Source organism: Eubalaena glacialis, chromosome 4, assembly GCF_028564815.1.
Source record: "Eubalaena glacialis isolate mEubGla1 chromosome 4, mEubGla1.1.hap2.+ XY, whole genome shotgun sequence".
In the NCBI taxonomy this organism is placed as follows: domain Eukaryota; kingdom Metazoa; phylum Chordata; class Mammalia; order Artiodactyla; family Balaenidae; genus Eubalaena; species Eubalaena glacialis.
Genome location: NC_083719.1, coordinates 182,202,324 through 182,220,060, shown reverse-complemented (window position 1 = coordinate 182,220,060; position 17,737 = coordinate 182,202,324). Strand labels below are relative to the sequence as shown.

The following is a 17,737-nucleotide window of genomic DNA, read 5'->3' as shown; positions in this document are numbered from 1 at the left end:
CTCCGGAAGTGAGTCAGAGGTGGCCGCGTTACCACAGCAACCGAGGCCTTCTCCTTCACACCCAACTGCTGCGGCACTACCTGAGCCTCTTTGGGGTTCATTTCTTACCCCAACCCCGGGGGTAACCCTATCGTCTCGCCAAATGGTCGGGCCAGGGGCCCTTGGGACGTTGAACCGAGCCAGGAGGGGTCAGGGCTTAGGTGGGGATGGGGCGCGATCACCCCATGGGCTGCTGGCAGGATGGGTCTGTGCAAGTCCAAGCTGCCCCAGATGGGCAGGCCCCAGGAGAAGGGTAATATCGCGGGGGTGGCTGGCTTACTGGGGGGAATGGAAGGAGACTGTGCAGGGCAGGAGAGTACAGGTACCCCACCCCCCCACGTCCACCCCCCACGCCCCTCCTCCCCCACCGTGGTAGTGACACAACTGCGCATGCTCAGGGGCAGTCATTCAACGATCCACTTCAGCGATTGCTGTGCAGGGTTCTGGGCAGTCCAGCTCCCTGTCCTCTTGGAGATTACAGTGTGTTGGAGACAGTCTCCGAAAATGGTATCTACAGCCCAGGAGGAACAGGGCTGCCACAGGGAAAGAGCAGGTGGCCCTGAGGGCTCAGGGAAGAGGGAAGGTTTAAACTAGGAGTTGGCTAAGAAAAAGGGGAGGGAAGCAAGACACCAAAACTGCACCATAAACTACAGCACTCCATAGATGTGTCTGATAGTTACGGACATTCATCTATTCCTCATCCACTATGATGTGTCAGAAACCATGCCAACTACTAGAACTATAGGGAAGAGAAAGACAGATAGACCCTGTCCTCATGGAGTACAGAGTCTGGCTGGGGAGACAAACAAGAACAAGTAAACAGGCAGAGTCATTACTGATCGTGGCCATTGCTGGAGGGAATGGGATTCTGAGACTGGGAATGATGGAGTGGGAGGCTCTTTGGGCAGAGCTTAGAGAAGACCTGATGGGTGAGCTGTGTCCTGAAGGGAACTAAGGTAGGGAATTCCAGGGGCGGGGAGCAGTGTGGGGGGGGGGGACGACAGCAGGCGGGTGATGAGTTCAAGGGACAGAATGGAGACCACTGGGCTGGAATGCAGTAAAAGAAGGGGAGGGTGGTATGGGGTGAGACGGGAGGGATGGACAAGTCCCTGCCCCTCTCAGAGCCTCAGTTTCCTCAACTGTAAAATGGGATGATGGGGCCGTTGTGACGCTTCAAGGACATGCTGTGTGCAAAGGGCCTGGCCTGCTTGGGTTCACAGCCTCATCCACACAACCTGCAGCAGCACTAATGTGTGCCGTGCCTGGATATACCACTGGGCGTGGACCCGCACCCCCAGATGCCACCCTAGGGCAGAAGTAGTTCTGCCAGCAGACCTGTGTCCGGTGTCACCAAGTACACGCACTAAGCCGTGGACACAGTCACCTTGGTGCCCGCTCGCTGGCCCCTACAGGCACCAACCCCTCTCCCTCCTTCTTGCCTGGGCACTGCAGACATCCTCAAGTCCCCCCGATCATCTTCGTGATGGGCGGCCCAGGCTGTGGCAAAGAGACACAGTGCAAGAACATGGCGACCAAATACGGCTTCTGCCACGTGGGGCTGGGCCAGCTGCTGTGGCAGGAGGCCCAACAAGGCACCCAGCGGGGCCAGAAGATCCATGACATCATGCTGCAGGGGCTCCTGGTGCCCACAGTGAGAGGTCCCGGGCGCAGGGGCAGAGGGATGAAGGGCATACATCGGGAGGAGCTTCCCGGGAAGGCCCTGTGGGAGCCAAGGGGCCTCAAAGTCTGGGGCCACTGGCTGCTGCTTTGCTGCCCTGAGCCTCTGTGTCCTCAACTGTAAAATGGGAGAGCAGCTGGACCCCCAGCAGAAGGCTGGGGTGCGGGTCAGGTGATGTCATTCCTATAAAGCGCTTGGCAGAGTTCCTGACCCTTGAGAAATGCTCAGTACACTTAGCTAGTATTTATTCCCTTTGTGACCCTGGGGCTGTATGTCAGTGGCCCCTTCTGCCCCCGATTCCTCACTGTAAGATGGAGGTCACCCCGGTTCCTCCGGATAGTGATGAGCAAACGAGCCCAGCAAGCCTGGCGCGTGGCAGACACCCGCTCAGAGGACCGTGGCCGAGCCCCGTTCTCAGAAGTGCTTCCAGGGCTTCCCTGGTGGCGCAGTGGTTAAGAATCCACCTGCCAATGCAGGGGACACGGGTTCGAGCCCTGATCCGGGAAGATCCCACATGCTGCAGAGCAGCTAAGCCTGTGCGCCACAACTACTGAGCCTGTGCTCAAGGGCCCGCGAGCCACAACTACTGAAGCCCGTGCACCTAGGACCCGTGCTCTGCAACAAGAGAAGCCACTGCAATGAGAAGCCCGCGCACCGCAACGAAGACCCAGCACAGCCAAAAATAAATAAATAAATAAATAAAATTAAAAAAAAAAGAAGTGCTTCCAGAGACCTCAGCAGCGGGTGTTCCCCCAAATACACCAGAACTTGCCAAGGTGACCTCGCAGGTGAGGGGCCCCTGGGCACCAAATGCAGCCTCCCCTTCCCTCCCCAGGGTGTCATCCTTGATATGATCAGCGGCCACATGCTGTCCTGCCCGGACAGCCAGGGCTTCCTCATTGACGGCTTCCCCCAGGAGCTGAGGCAAGCCAAGGAGTTTGAGCACATTGTGAGTGACCCCAACGCCTGCGAGGGTGCGAAGCCGGGTCCCCTCCCCACCTTGGATGGAGATCTGAAGGGGCAAGACCCCGGGGGAGAGGAGTTGTTGACAGGGAAATGGAGTTTTGCGTTATCTAGGGGACAGTGAGGAGATTGTTGGAAGCATCTAGAACCCGGGTGAAGGGCTGGTGAGCTCTCCGAGGGTGGGGACAAAGTCATTTTGTTTGGTTTGGGTTTGGTTTTTTTGGCTGCACCGCGCAGCATGCGGGATCTTAGTTCCCCAACCAGGGATCGAACCTGTGCCCCCTGCAGTGGAAGTGCAGAGTCCTAACCACTGGACAGCCAGGGAAGTCGTGGACAAAGTCATTTTAACATCTCCCCGCACAGTCCCTGGCACCCGGTAAACAAACTATTTGCCCACTGAGTGGCGGGTGGATTTAGCATCATTTCTGGGCCGTAAAGATGAAATGTAACTCTCCGCTCATCTATTTATTTAACCTCCTGTGCCCTAAATAGTTCTTGAGGACAAGCTAAGTCCTCTGGACTTCACCAGACACATGGGGTCCCTGCTCTTAGGATGCAGCAGACAGGGACCAGCAACACGTTCCGTGCAAAACAAAACACATTTCTGGTAGCGGTTAAGTGTAGCGAAGAACAGAACACAGAATGGCATCTGGAGAGGTGCGAGTGGGCTACTTCAGTTTGAGGGGTCCAGGGGGAACCCCTGTGCAGAGCTCAGCGGTGGAGGAGGAGCCAGCCAGACGCGCAACGCCGACATCATGAAAAGTCATCCATCCGGACACCTGAGTAGGAAGAGAGAAACTGCGGCAGGCTGGGGGCCTCCGGGCTTTCCTGGGACTTGCTGGACGCCAGTAGAAACACATTCAGGCACGGGGAGGGAATCAGACAAAGGTCGTGGCGTAGTGGGGTGCCGACAGGGGCTGGGAGAGGCCCTCAGTGGGGCCCCGCCCTCTGTGCGCACCTCAACTAAAGCAATTCTGTCCGGCTCCCTGGGATGAAGGTAAAGGGCAATTATTGGGCTCCCTCTCCTGGTCTGGGAGCCCGGAGGGCAAAGGCCAGGCTAATGAATGGCTCAGCGCCAGGCCAGCGCCTGGCCTAAAGTAGGCACCCGGTCACCCATGCCAGCTGGATGGGCTCCACAAGTGGCCGCAAAGCATCAGGGCAGAGGCTACAAACTCCCGGCCCTCGGGCCCCACGGGATCCACCGATATGTTCAGTTTGGACTCTTCAGCGTTTGACACTTTTTTTGTTTTAAATTAGTGGCCAACCTTCAAAAATCCAGAGATGCCACATCAAAACTCCCAGCTTCTGTTGAAAAACATCTGACTTGGCAACACAGGGGCCTGCACATCCCCATGGCAACAGCAGTGTGAACTCCTCCAGAGCTTTTTACCAGCCCAGAGCTGGTCTCGACCCTCTGCACAGATGAACCCTGATCTTCTGGAACGTTCCAGGCGCCCGCACAGTCAGCACCCTGCTTTTTTTCACTGAGGGATCGGGGAGCTTGCCCGGGTCACACCATTTAGGTGGCCAAGGCAGGACAGAGGCCACGATTTTCACCACGTGGATGGGATGTGCTCTCTGTGCCCCCCGCCATCCCCCCTACACCCACCCGCTCCCTCTCCTTCACAGAGGCCCATTTAGGATCCTGCTTGAGTGGTGGCTTCACACTAAGAGGAACAGGAGACATGCTTTTCTTTGGTACCTGTGTGGCTCTCAGAAGTGAGAAAATGAAGATAAATGGGGCTCTGGCTTAAAAGAGTGTTTTTTGGGTTTTTTTGGCCACGCTGTGCAGCTTATGGGATCTTAGTTCCCCAACCAGGGATCGAACCCGGGCCCCCAGCAGTGAAAGCGCAGTCTTAACCACTGGACCTCCAGGGAAGTCCCACATGATCATGGTTTGGCCACACTTACTTTATCGGTGCCAAAACGTCTTGTCAAGATTGCCGCGTATGTGTTCTGAAGCCCATCCCGAATCCCATTATGAGCGTTTCCTCACTCAACAGCATCTCAGATGATTAATGTGAATCCCTTGAGACTATTCGATGCCGCATCCACATCTGCATCTCCCCCACAGCTGAAAAATGTCTCTTTGATTCCCAGCTGGTCAGATTTATGAGTAAACGAGGTCCTCACCAGGCGTCTCCTAATCCAAGGTGGACAGTCCTCCCTCCCTGCTTCCCTCCTGCCCTTGACTCGTTGAAGACTCTGGGTCATTTGTCTTGTACAAAATCTCATCCTTGGGATTGTTCCATGTGCATTATTTGTCTCCTTCCATTCCTCATTGGCCCTGTACACTGAAAGTTAACTACAGGAGTTCTTACAATAGATTCAGGTTCCATCCGTTTTGTGCTTTTTTTAAAAAATTTTTATTTATTTTTTATACAGCAGGTTCTTATTAGTTATCTATTTTATACATATTAGTGTATATATGTCAATCCCATGTGCTTTTCGTTTTAATCCATGAATATTCTAGTATATATTTCCTAAAAGATAAAGACTTTTGTAAAATTGTATCACGCTTCTGTTATTACACCTTAATATCCTTCGTGTCATCAAATAACCAATCATTATGCAAATTCCCGTGAACACCTCAAAATCTTTTTCTTTTCACATCTTGTTTTCATCGGGATTTAAGTAAGGTTGGCCCACTGCGATTGGTTGCCTTGTCTCTGTCCTTTTCATCTACAGGCAGACCTCAGTTTGATGCACTTTGCTTTATTACATTTTTCACAGATCGAAGGTCTGTGGCAACCCTGCGTTGGGCAAGTCTATCGGCACCATTTTCACAACAACTTTTGCTCACCTCGTATCTCTGTGTCACGTTTTGGTAATTCTCACAATATTTCAAACTTTTTCATTATAATTATATTTGTTATGATGAGCTGTGGTCAGTGATCTTTGATGTTACTATTGTAATTGCTTTGGGGAGCCGTGAACTGCACCCATATAAGACGGCGAACTTAATCAATGAATGTTGTGTGTGTTCTGACTCCTCCACCGACTGGCCATCCCCCCATCTCTCTCCCTCTCCTCTGCCCTCCCTATTCCCTGAGACACAACAGTATTGAAATCAGATTGGTTAGTAACCTTACAATGGCCTCCAAGTGTTCAAGTGAAGGGAAGAGTTGTATGTCCTTTACTTTAAATCAAAAGCTAGAAATGATGAAGCGTAGTGAGGAAGGCATGTCAAAGGCTGAGATAAGCTGAAAGCTGGGCCTCTCGTGCCAAACAGTTAGCCAAGTTGTGAATGCAAAGGACAAGTCCTTGAAGGAGATTAAGAATGCGACTCCAGTGAATACGTGAATGATACGAAGGTGAAACAGCCTCATGGCTAATATGGAGGAAGTTTTCGTGGTCTGGATAGAAGATCAAACCAGCCAGAACATTCCGTTAAGTCAAAGCCTCATCCAGCGCAAGGCCCTAGCTCTCTTCAGTTCTATGAAAGCTGAGAGAGGTGAGGAAGCTGCAGAAGAAAAGTGTGAGGCCAGTCGAGGTGGGTTCATGAGGATGAAGGAAAGAAGCCATCTCTATAACAGGAAGGTACAAGGCGAAGCAGCAAGTGCTGATGTAGAAGCTGCATCAAGTTCTCCAGAAGATCTAGTTAAGATCATTCAGGAAGGTGGCTACACTAAACAGATTGTCAATGTAGATGAAACAGCCTTCTATTTTTTTTTTGGCCATGCTGCACGGCATGCGGAATCTTAGTTCCCTGACCAGGGATGGAACCCGTGCCCACTGCAGTGGAAGCACGGAGTCCTAACCACTGTACTGCCAGGGAATTCCCATCAGCCTTCTACGACTGGAAGAAGATGACATCTAGGACTTTCATAGCTAGAGAGGAGAAGTCAATGCCTGGCTTCCAAGCTTCAAAGGTCAGGCTGACTCTCTTGTTAGGGATGTCAGCTAACAAGATGCAGCAGGTGACTTTCAGTTGAAGCCAATGCTCATTTACCATTCCCCAAATCCTAGGGCCCTTCGGAATTATGCTCAATCTACTCTACCTGTGCTCTATAAATGGAACAACAAAGCCTGGATGACAGCACATCTGTTGAAAACACGATTTACTGGGTATTTTAAGCCCACTGTTGAGACCTACTGCTTGGAAAAAAAGGTTCCTTTCAAAATATTACTGCTCATTGACAATACACCTGGTCAACCAAGAGCTCTGATGGCGAAGGACAAGGAGATTCCTGTTGTTTCCATGCCTGCTAACACAACATCCATTTTGCAGCCCATGGATCAAGGAATCATTTCAACTTTCAAGTCTCATTCTTTAAGAAATACATTTTGTAAGGCTATAGCTGCCATAGATAGTGATTCCTCTGATGGATTTGGGCAAAGTCAATTGGAAACCTTCTGGAAAGGATTCACCATTCTAGATGCCATTAAGAACATTCATGAGGACTTCCCTGGTGGCCCAGTGGTTAAGACTCCGCACTTCCACTGCAGGGGGCATGGGTTCGATCCCCGGTTGGGGAAGTTCCACATACCTCAAGACACAGCCAAAAAAAAAAAAAAGAAAATTCATGATTTGTGGGAAGAGGTCAAATATCAACACTAACAGGAATTTGGGAGAAGTTGATTCCAACCCTTATGGATGACTTTGAGGGGTTCAAAACTTCAGTGGAGGAAGTCACTGCAGATGCTGTGGAAATAGCAAGAGAACTAGAATTGGAAGTGGAGCCTGAAGATGGGACAACTGCTGAAATCTCAGGATAAAACTTTCACAGATGGGGAGTTGCTTCTCATGGATGAGCAAAGAGAGTGGTTTCTGGAGATGGAAGCTAACCCTGGTGTAGACACTGTGATGACTGTTGAAATGACAACAAAGGATTTAGGATATGACAGAAACTTAGTTGATAAAGCAGCGGCAGGGTTTGAGAGGACTGACTTCAGTTTTGAAAGAAGTTCTGCTGCGGGTAAAATGCTGTCAAATAGCACAGCACACTACGGAGAAATCGTTCATAAAAGGAAGAGTCAATTGATGCAGCAAAGTTCACTGTTGTCTTATTTTAAGAAATCACGGGCTTCCCTGGTGGCGCAGTGGTTGAGAATCTGCCTGCCAATGCAGGGGACACGGGTTCGGGCCCTGGTCTGGGAAGATCCCACATGCCGCGGAGCAACTAGGCCCGTGAGCCACAATTACTGAGCCTGCGCATCTGGAGCCTGTGCTCCGCAACAAGAGAGGCCGCAATAGTGAGAGGCCCGCGCACCGCGATGAAGCGTGGCCCCCACTTGCCACAACTAGAGAAAGCCCTCGCACAGAAATGAAGACCTAACACAGCCATAAATAAATAAATAAATAAATAAAATTAAAAAAAAAAAAAAAAGAAATCACGGCAGCCACCCCAGCCTTCAGCAACCATCACCCTGATCAGTCAGCAGCCATAGAGGCCAAACCCTCCACGAGCAAAAAGATTACGGCTCGCTGAAGGCGCAGAAGATGATTAGCATTTTTTTAGCAAGAATGTATTTTTAAATGAAGGTATGTACATGTTTAAAAGACATAATGCTATGGCACACCTAACAGACTACAGCGTAGCGTAAACGTGCTTTATACTCCTTCCATCTCTCTTTTTATTTTTTGAAACTTATTTTCAAAAATATTTATTTAGGGCTTCCCTGGTGGCGCAGTGGTTGAGAATCTGCCTGCCAATGCAGGGGACACGGGTTCGAGCCCTGGTCTGGGAAGATCCCACATGCCGCGGAGCAGCTGGGCCCGTGAGCCACAATTACTGAGCCTGCGCGTCTGGAGCCTGTGCTCCGCAACAAGAGAGGCCGCGATAGTGAGAGGCCCGAGCACCGCGATAAAGAGTGGCCCCCGCTTGCCGCAACTAGAGAAAGCCCTCGCAGAGAAACGAAGACCCAACACAGCAATAAATAAATAAATAAATTAGTTTAAAAAAATTATTTATTAATAGACTACAGTGTAGAGTAAACGTGCTTTATGCTCCTTCCATCTCTGTCTCTTTTCATTTATTTTTAAAACCTATTTTCAAAAATAAATTTTATTTGTTTGTTTGTTTGGCTGTGCCAGGTCTTAGCTGCAGCATGCGGGATCTTTTTCTTTAGTTGTGGCATGCGTGCAGGATCTAGTTCCCTGACCAGGGATGGAACCCGGGTCCCCTGCAATGGGAGTGTGGAGTCTTAACCGCTGGACCACCAGGGAAGTCCCCTGTCTGTTTTTATTTATTGAAGAAACCTAGTCTTCGGTTCTCTTTATTTCGCACAGCAAGGATTTTGCTGATTGCAGAGTGTTTTGTTTTTTTATCATGCTCCCCTCTCCTCTATGTGTCCTGTGAATTGGTAGTGTGTCTAGAGTCTGGCTCGGGACTTAGATTCCATTTTTTCAAGTGCACTTCATAGGTGGTGATGGGAACTCCTATCGGATAGCACACAACGTTTAGCTGTCTCTTTGCCATAGTCGTTGTTGTTTTTTCCCCATGTGTTTCAATGTGTTATTTAAGAGGACCCAGGTCTTTGAATGTTCACCAGAGCCCAGGCAGTGAACTTGGGAAAGTGGGGAAAACAGAATTCGTGTTGTGCTTGTTCTTTTTCTGTCCAATTTGGTGTGAATTTGGTGTAGAGCACTGTGGTTCAATACCTTTTCTGTACTGCGTCTTTCAGGAGGCTCCTTCATGCCCGGTTGCCCTGCTCTTAGTAAGTCATCTCTTATGGGCTGAACTGTGTCCCCCCCCAAATCCATATGTTGAGGCCCTAACTCCCAGGACCTCAGATTGGATTTGGAGATGGGTCTTTAAAGAGGTGATTACATTAAAAAGTCCTCAAGATCAGTCCTAACCCAATACGACTGGTGTCCCTATAAGAAGAGGAGATTCGGACACTGACAAAGGAGTGACTGTGTGAGGACACAGGGAGAAAACGGCCATCTACAAGCCAAGGAGAGGCCGCCGGAGGAATCCATCCTGCCAGCACCTCCATCTCAGATGTCCAGCCTCCAGGACTGTGAGGACATGGAATTTCTGTGGTTGGAGTCACCCGGTCTCTGGTACTTGGTGTGGCAGCCCTCGCAAACTGATACAGGGTCAGCTAGGGGCTGCTGTAACATGCCCCGTCGGCCTCTTATCTTACAGTTTCATTCGTTGTTGGCATCAATTACTTCATATTCTGAGTATTCTGAATCAATTCCAAAGCTGTACGTTTCTCTTTTAGTCATTTTCCCCCCACATCAATTAGTTGGAATTCTTCCCTAAAGAAGAAATGTCCTTCCTCAACCAGGGCTGTTTGGTTATCCTGAAATATAGTTCCTACCAGACAGCTGGGATACATGCTTATCTTCTCCCCTACCAGGGCCCATTTTCAGACTGAGGTTGGGTGTACTACTCGCCTCCGATGGTGACCGTGAGGTTCGTTATTTGGTCTTCTTTCGTTTTGTTCTCTCTCTCTCATCCTTACCAACTCAAGCATCTTTGTGTATTTAAAGTGCTTCAATTAGTCTTTTTAAAAAAAATTTTATTGAAGTATAGCTGATTTACAATGTTGTGTTAGTTTCAGGTGTACAGCAAAGTGATTCAGTTATACCCATACATATATTCATTTTTTTTTTCAGATTTTTTTCTCATATAGGTTGTTACAGAATATTGAGTAGAGCTCCCTGTGCTACACGGTAGGCCCTTGTTTGTTATCCATCTTATATATAGTAGTGTATGTTCATCCCAAGCTCCTGATTTATCCCTCCCTGCCATGTTTCCCCTTTGGTAACCATAAGTTTGTTTTCGATATCTGTAAGTCTGTTTCTGTTTTGTAAGTAAGTTCATTTCTGTCATTTAAAAAAAATTAGATTCCACATGAGTGGTATCATATGATATTTGTCTTTCTCTGTCTGACTTACTTCACTTAGTATGACAATCTCTAGGTCCATCCATGTTGCTGCAAATGGCATTATTTTGTTCTTTTTTATGGCTGAGTCATAGTCTATTGTATATATATGTACCACATTTTCTTCATCTACTCCTCTGTTGATGGACACTTAGGTTGCTTCCATGTCTTGGTTGCTACGTAATAGTCCTGCTATGAACATTGGGGTGCATGTATCTTTTCAAATTATGGTTTTCTCCAGATATATGCCCAGGAGTGGGATTGCTAGATCATATGGTAACTCTATTTTTAGTTTTTTAAGGAACCTCCATACTGTTTTCCATACCGGCTGCACCAATTTACATTCCCACCAATGGTGTAGGAGGGTTCATTTTTCTCCATACCTTCTCTAGCATTTATTGTTTGTAGTCTTTTTGATGATGGCCATAATCAGTCTTCCTTTTTTGTAATCGATTTTATTTATTTATTTATTTATTGATTGATTGATTGCTTGCTTGCTGTGTTGGGTTTTCGTTGCTGCACCAGGGCTTTCTCTAGTTGCGGTGAGCGGGGGAAACTTCGTTGCGGTACATGGGCTTCTCATTTCGGTGGCTTCTCTTGTTGTGGAGCACGGGCTCTAGGCACGTGGGCTTCAGTAGTTGTGGCACGCGGGCTCAATAGTTGTGGCTCATGGGCTCTAGAGCCTGCGCTCAGTAGTTGTGGCTGCATGGGTTTAGTTGCCCCGCGGCATGTGGGATCTTCCCGGACCAGGGCTCAAACCCGTGTCCTCTGCATTGGCAGGCAGATTCTTAACCACTGTCCCATCCGGGAAGCCCCAGTCTTCTTTTTTGTTGTTGCTCAAGCTGTCCCATCTTTGGCCAAAAGCAGCCCTCTCACATTGCATAGCGTCCTCTGGACACAGCCCCATTTCACACTCATCCTCTTGCTTTCTTTCTGCACAAGACTTCACACCCGCCCTCCCCTTCACATTTCCGGTCCAGCTCTGGAATTGGCCATTTCTCCATGAAGGCCTTTTTTCAGTGGTGTCCCATCTGGGTGCCAGGGGTACTCATTGCTACCGGGTGGTCATCGTTTCCAGGCCTTTCCAGTGGACAGAGCTAGGAAACAGAGACTTTTGAAAGGAAAAAAAAATCACAAGTTCTACTGTTATTTCCAGCTCACACTTAATGTCACAGTGTTTTACTTCTCTTTTCTCTTTTCCCTAAAAAATCTGGTTCCTAAAACCACTGACATTGTCATTTGCATTATTCCATTAGATGCAAAACAGTTTCCAAATAACATACCGATTTTAACTACTGAGAATAAAACTACCAAAGGAAGTTTAAGATTTGTTTGCAGCTCTGGTTTTCCTTTACAATAGGTCTCACTGTGGACATACCACAAAAACACTGGGTCCCTTGAGATAATTATTTTCTGTGTGTAGTTGCGGCGTGACATTGACACATGGGTTCGTTCATTTCACCTTGGCTTTCGATGTTTAGGGATTGTTTTTTTTTTAATTAATTAATTTATTTTGGCTATGTTGGGTCTTCGTTGCTGCACGTGGCCTTTCTCTAGTAGTGGCGAGCAGGGGGCTACTCTTCGTTGCGGTGCACGTGCTTCTCATTGCGGTGGCTTCTCTTGTTGCAGAGCACAGGCTCTACGTGCGCGGGCTTCAGGAGTTGTAGCACGCAGGCTCAGTAGTTGTGGCGCACAGGCTTAGTTGCTCTGCGACATGTGGGATCTTCCTGGAGCAGGGATCGAACCCATGTACCCTGCATTGGCAGGTGAATTCTTAAACAATGCGCCACCAGGGAAGTCCCAGGGATTGCTTTTTTAAATTAAAAATTTGAATTTGTACCACACGTAACGATTCCAAAGTCAAAGTCACATAAAAAGGTAGATCCACCCCCACCCCAAACTGTGCCCTCCTTTCCCTGTAGGCAACCGTTTTCATTAATTTTTGGATTGTCCTTCTTTTTGCAAATATAAACCGTGTGTGCGCTTGTGTGTGTCCCTCTGCACACAGAAAGTAGCATTCCACATGTAGCAGTCTTCCTTTTTTTAATGTTCAGATATACCCTGAAGATGTCATATCAGTGTCAAGAAGTCCTCCTCTTCCTTGCCCCATTTTACAACCAGAATTCCGCTGTGTGGCAGCACCACTGTTTATTCCTCTGACAGCCCACAGACAGCAAGCCATTTGCGATCTTTTCCCACTACCAACGATGCCCCACTCAATCACCTTTGTGTGGCGTTTCGTATTTTTGCTAGCGTCTTTATGATGGGTTCTCAGGAGTGGAATTGCGGGGTTAAAGAGAAATGTGTCGATGATTTTGATTGATGGCATCACTCTCCTTTTTGTTCCGCATTGCCACCAGCCATTTGTCAACCTGCTTAGGTGTGAAATGGTTATTTCGGTGGTTTTAAATGGGCATTTCTCTTATAATGAATGAGGCTGGGCATCTTTTCCAAAGTTCTAGGGCCATTTTCACTTCTTCTTCGGTGCGCTCTTTACATCTTTTGCTCACATCCCCCCCCCCCAGTGGATTGTTGGTCTTTTTCTTCTTGATTTTTAGGAACTCTTTGTATATTAGCTGTTTGTGATATGGTTTGCAAATTTTCCCCCCAGTCCAGTTTGTCAATTATTTTTTGACTTTTGATTTATTGCGTTTTTTTTTTTTTTTTTTTTGCCACATGGCACAGCTTGTGAGATCTTAGTTCTCTGACCAGGGATTTAACCCAGGGCTATGGCAGTGAAAGCTCTGAGTCCTAACCACTGGACTGCCAGGGAACTCCCTATTGTGCCTCTTTGACATGCAGAAGTTATTTTAAAAACTTTCGTCAAACTTATCAATATTTTCTGTTATTTCTCCTGAATTTTGAGACGTTCTTTTTCTCAATCCCAGGTTATAAGGTAATTAATTCATCCATGGTTTCTTTAGTACTTGTATAGTTTTATTTCTTACATTTATGTCTCTGATCCATTTGGAACATATCCTAGTTGGGGAAATTTGGTAAGGATTCCAAATGGTGAATCCAGTTGTCCCCACACCATTTATTTAAAAGTCTGTCCTTTCTCCATTGACTTGAGGTGGCACCCCAGCCATATACCAACTTTCCATATTCACCCGAGTCCATTTCTGGACTTGCTATTCTGTTCCAGGATGGCGGCTTTACCATGTTTTGATATCTGGTAGGTTGGATGCCCCCTTCCCCACCTCCACCGCCCATTGCTTTTCTTTGCCTTGTTTTTCCTGGATAGTCCTGCTTATTTTTGTAGACGAATGTTAGAATCAACCCATCTCCACTTAAAAAATATCATCACATTTGGATCACATTAAGATTATAGACTCATTTAGAAACAGCCTGACTGCTTTGTAACGTTGAGTCTTCCTACCCAAGAACATGTATCTCTTCCTTTTGTTCCAGTCTCCTTTCGAGTCACTTAGGAATATTTTACCTAAGTTTTCCTTAAAGATCTTCCTTTAAAGACAGTGCACAGTTTTGGGAAAAGTTTTGCCTGACTGTTTCATATATATATTTTTTGTTGTTGCTTGTAACGTTATTGTAAACGGGGCTTTCTTTCTTATTTCTAACTGGTGATTTTCATATACGTGTAAGCTTCTGTATGTTAATACTACATCCGGTTACTTTATCAAATTCTCTCAAGTCTGTACTAGTTTGTTGATTTTCATGAGTTTTCCAGAAATAGAATCACACCATCTGCAAACAGGCATGATTTTATCTCCTCCTTTCCAATTCGGGTTTCTCCCATTGTTTTCTTTTATCTCATTGCTTTAGCTAATCCTCTCATATCTTACTAAGTCGTGACGTCGAGTGGGCAATTTTTAAAAAATTAATTAATTAATTAATTTTTGGCTGCATTGGGTCTTCATTGCTGCGTGCAGGCTTTCTCTAGTTGCGGCGAGCAGGGGCTACTCTTCGTTGTGGTGTACGGGCTTCTTTTTGCGGTGGCTTCTCTTGTTGCGGAGCAGGGCTCTAGTTACGTGGGCTTCAGTAGTTGTGGCTCACGGGCTCTAGAGCACAGGCTCAGTAGTTGTGGTGCGCGGGCTTAGTTGCTCCACGGCATGTGGGATCTTCCCAGACCAGGGCTCAAACCCATATCCTCTGCATTGGCAGGTGGATTCTTAACCACTGTGCCACCAGGGAAATAAGAGTGGGCAATTTTATCTTATTCCCAACTTCAGCGGGAGAGCAAGTTCCCATTAAATAAGATGCTGGCTGAGGATATATTTACCAATTTCGAGTGTTTTTTTTTTTTTTTTTTAAATCAGGAATGCGTAAATTTTGTCTAATTGTTCTTTCTGTGTTTCTGAGAATTCTCACATGACTTTTTCTTTACTTAAGATATTAACACAACTGTATCGAACCATCCTTGCTTTCCTGGAGTGAATCCCACTTGGTTGTGTTTTTGTTGTTGTTTTAAAGTGCTGACAGATTCTATTTTGCAAGGAAATTCTGGAGGAAGTAGGAGGAGGTGGGGCTCACAGTGGGCGGCCTCGGAGACCCGGGGAGGTCTCCCTGCAGTGGGAGGCAGCACAGTGGTGAGCTGGCAACTCTCGTACTTTCCCCAGTGAAAGTGTCTAGGCAAGAGGAAGGCAAGGAGAAACTGCTTAAATCCATCTTAAAAGGGATATTTCAATCTAAATACCCATCGAGGAACCAGTTAAGTAAATCATAACACATCCACACAACAGCATACTATATAGTGATTAAAAAGGATTGGGAACTTCCTCGTGTGCCAATGTGCAACCATCTCCAGCTTACTAAGTGAATAAAATCAAGGGAAAATCAATGTCTTTACCATCTGTATGAAAAAGGAGGAAAAAGAACATCAGAACCAGATCTGCCTGGCACGTGCCTAAAACAGTTCTGGAAGGAGACGCAAGAAATAGAGAACTTGGTTGCCTCCAGGGAGGGTGAAACTGGGTGCCTGGGGACAGCAAGGAGACTCTTCGCCCTTTCCCAGTGGTGTTGTTTGGTTTATGAGCTCCACCAATGTCCTACCTGTCCAAAAAAATAAACACATAAAACAAAAACTTGGAACTCCAAAAGTAAAACGGACCCAGGGGCCTGGTTATTCTTTACTGGGCCGCACCACCCTAGATTCCTGATCTCTGGGGCGGGGGTGCACAGGGGGCCAGTGCGCCCAGCCTCTTCCTCACCCAGCCCCCTTCACGTGTGCCTAGGTGGGCCGGGCCCCCAACCTCGTCATTGTGTTTGACTGCTCCGTGGAAGCAATGGTCCAGAGAGAGCTGCGCCGGGGCCAGGTGGAGTGCCGGGCCGATGACTGCAAGCTGGCCATCCGCCAGTGCCTGGAGGTGCACTACACCCTGTGTCAGCCCATCCTGGCCTTCTACCAGCAGAACTCCGGGCCTCAGTTTCCCCAGTATACATGCTGAGTCCCATTTCTTCCATTAGGCAGAATGGGTGCAGGCTGTGGCCTCCCAGGTATGACACTGAAGGTCTAAACAGAATGACTGGCTCCAAAACTGCAAAATTAAATACATTTTAGAACGTATCTACAACACACACACACACACACACACACACACACACACACACACACACACACACACACACACACACACACGTTAAGATTAGGACAACTGGTCAACCACAGCTCAACTCAAAGCCAGCCATGTGTTCTCAAGGTAGAAAGCAGGGATATCTTAATCTTAAAGTGACCCATGCAACTCCTGTACTTTCACTGCTGTGAAGACAGAGAACTTTGGTGTCATTCCTGTTCCCCTCCCGCAACCAAAGATAAGAGCAAGAGTGAGAGAAACTAGCCTCAACCACCAAGGATGGGATGGGAAGGGGGTGAGCTAGCCTGGCACAACCCTGGTCCTATGGCCTGTTCCCAGGGACAGCATCCCCGCACAGTTTGTGCCCAGCTGTTAGTAACGCGTAGCCTTGCAGGGCAGCCCTCCTGACCCATTTCCGTCTCCCCTCGTCCACACGGCCCTGGGGCTGCACCTCTCGATTCTTTACCAGCAACTAAAAGGGGCCTGCGAACCTGTCACCCCCTCCGTCAGGGGGTGGAGGGCAGTGACCCTGCGATACTCAGAACTGACCCCCCCTTTGCTCCCCTTCTCTAGATCTTGGCAGAAGCAGCTCCAGAAAACATTTTTGCCAAGTGCTGCTCTGTCATCGAAGTCTGCAGTGAGTCAGGAGAGGGCCGGGGGCTCCGCTTTCCCCTCGCCCCAGAGCTCAGAGCGGGTGCACTGGCCTGAGGTGAGACGCCTGGTGAGGGGAGCCTGGGGTTCCAATCTGACTCCCCACATGACCCCAGATCGACAGCCTCCCCCTTTCCTGGGCCCGCTGCCCCACAAGTGGGCTGACTGGGGGCCACTCCCACTGGGGCAGGTCCCTAATAAACCTGAAAGGTCATGGGGGCCGTGAACAGCCCCACCTAGAGGCGGCAGCTGTTGCCTGTGGGCCCAGACATCCAGATTCTGAGTGGGACTCCTCTGAGTTTTTCAGTGCTGGTATTTCAACCCCAAATTCCAGAGGAACACCCCAGGCAAACAGCATGCCTCCACATGATCACCCCTGGGCCCGACAGCTCAAGTGGCCTCTCAGACCACCCTCCCATCTCCTGCCCTCGTCCTTAGACTGCCACAAACCACTGGAACGGACGCCCTTCCTTTCAACAGGCCAGGTTTCCACCTCAGGGCTCGCTAGCAAAACAGGCCACAGCTAGGCATGCCACTGGAGTCCCGCAAGGCATGGCCGGCCATGGGTTTGCTGTGGTGGCAGGCTGTATCCATGGGAACACCTGTCCCTGGGGACCCTCCTGGGGGCCTTGCTCCCCACATTCCCAGAGGCAGGAACGCTGGGGGAGGACTGCACTGCTGGGGCTCTGCCTGCTTCTCCCTTCCTACAAGACCAAGCGGCCAGTCTTTGGGGGGCCCACACCCCACTCTCATGGGCCAAGTTCCTCTTCAGCTTGTTTCCTCTGCAAACACCACTGCGGCCAGCACGCCGTTTTAGACAAAAAGCACTTTATTTAACCAAAAAAGGGGTGGGGGGCAGAGTTAGGAAAGCACAATGCGCCTGCAGAAAACTATCTTTTCTTATAATTCCGGTTAAAAAAAAAAAAAAAAACCAACACAACACAAAGCTTGTAATTTCCAATCACCGTTATCAGGCTTTTACAACATCTATAAAGAACAAACATCTGCTTCAAAACTCTACGGGGAGAGAAAGAGA

At 48.4% G+C, this 17,737-nt stretch overlaps 1 protein-coding gene across 1 annotated transcript; it reads left to right on the top strand.

The window, feature by feature from the left end:
• Positions 1–240: 240 nt before the first annotated feature.
• LOC133090703 (adenylate kinase isoenzyme 1-like) lies at positions 241–15,924 on the top strand. Its single transcript, XM_061189064.1, has 5 exons — positions 241–361; positions 1,452–1,690; positions 2,553–2,691; positions 13,408–13,415; positions 15,712–15,924. Exons 1-5 carry the CDS (start codon positions 241–243, stop codon positions 15,922–15,924), a joined length of 720 nt encoding a protein of 239 aa, XP_061045047.1.
• Positions 15,925–17,737: the final 1,813 nt, after the last annotated feature.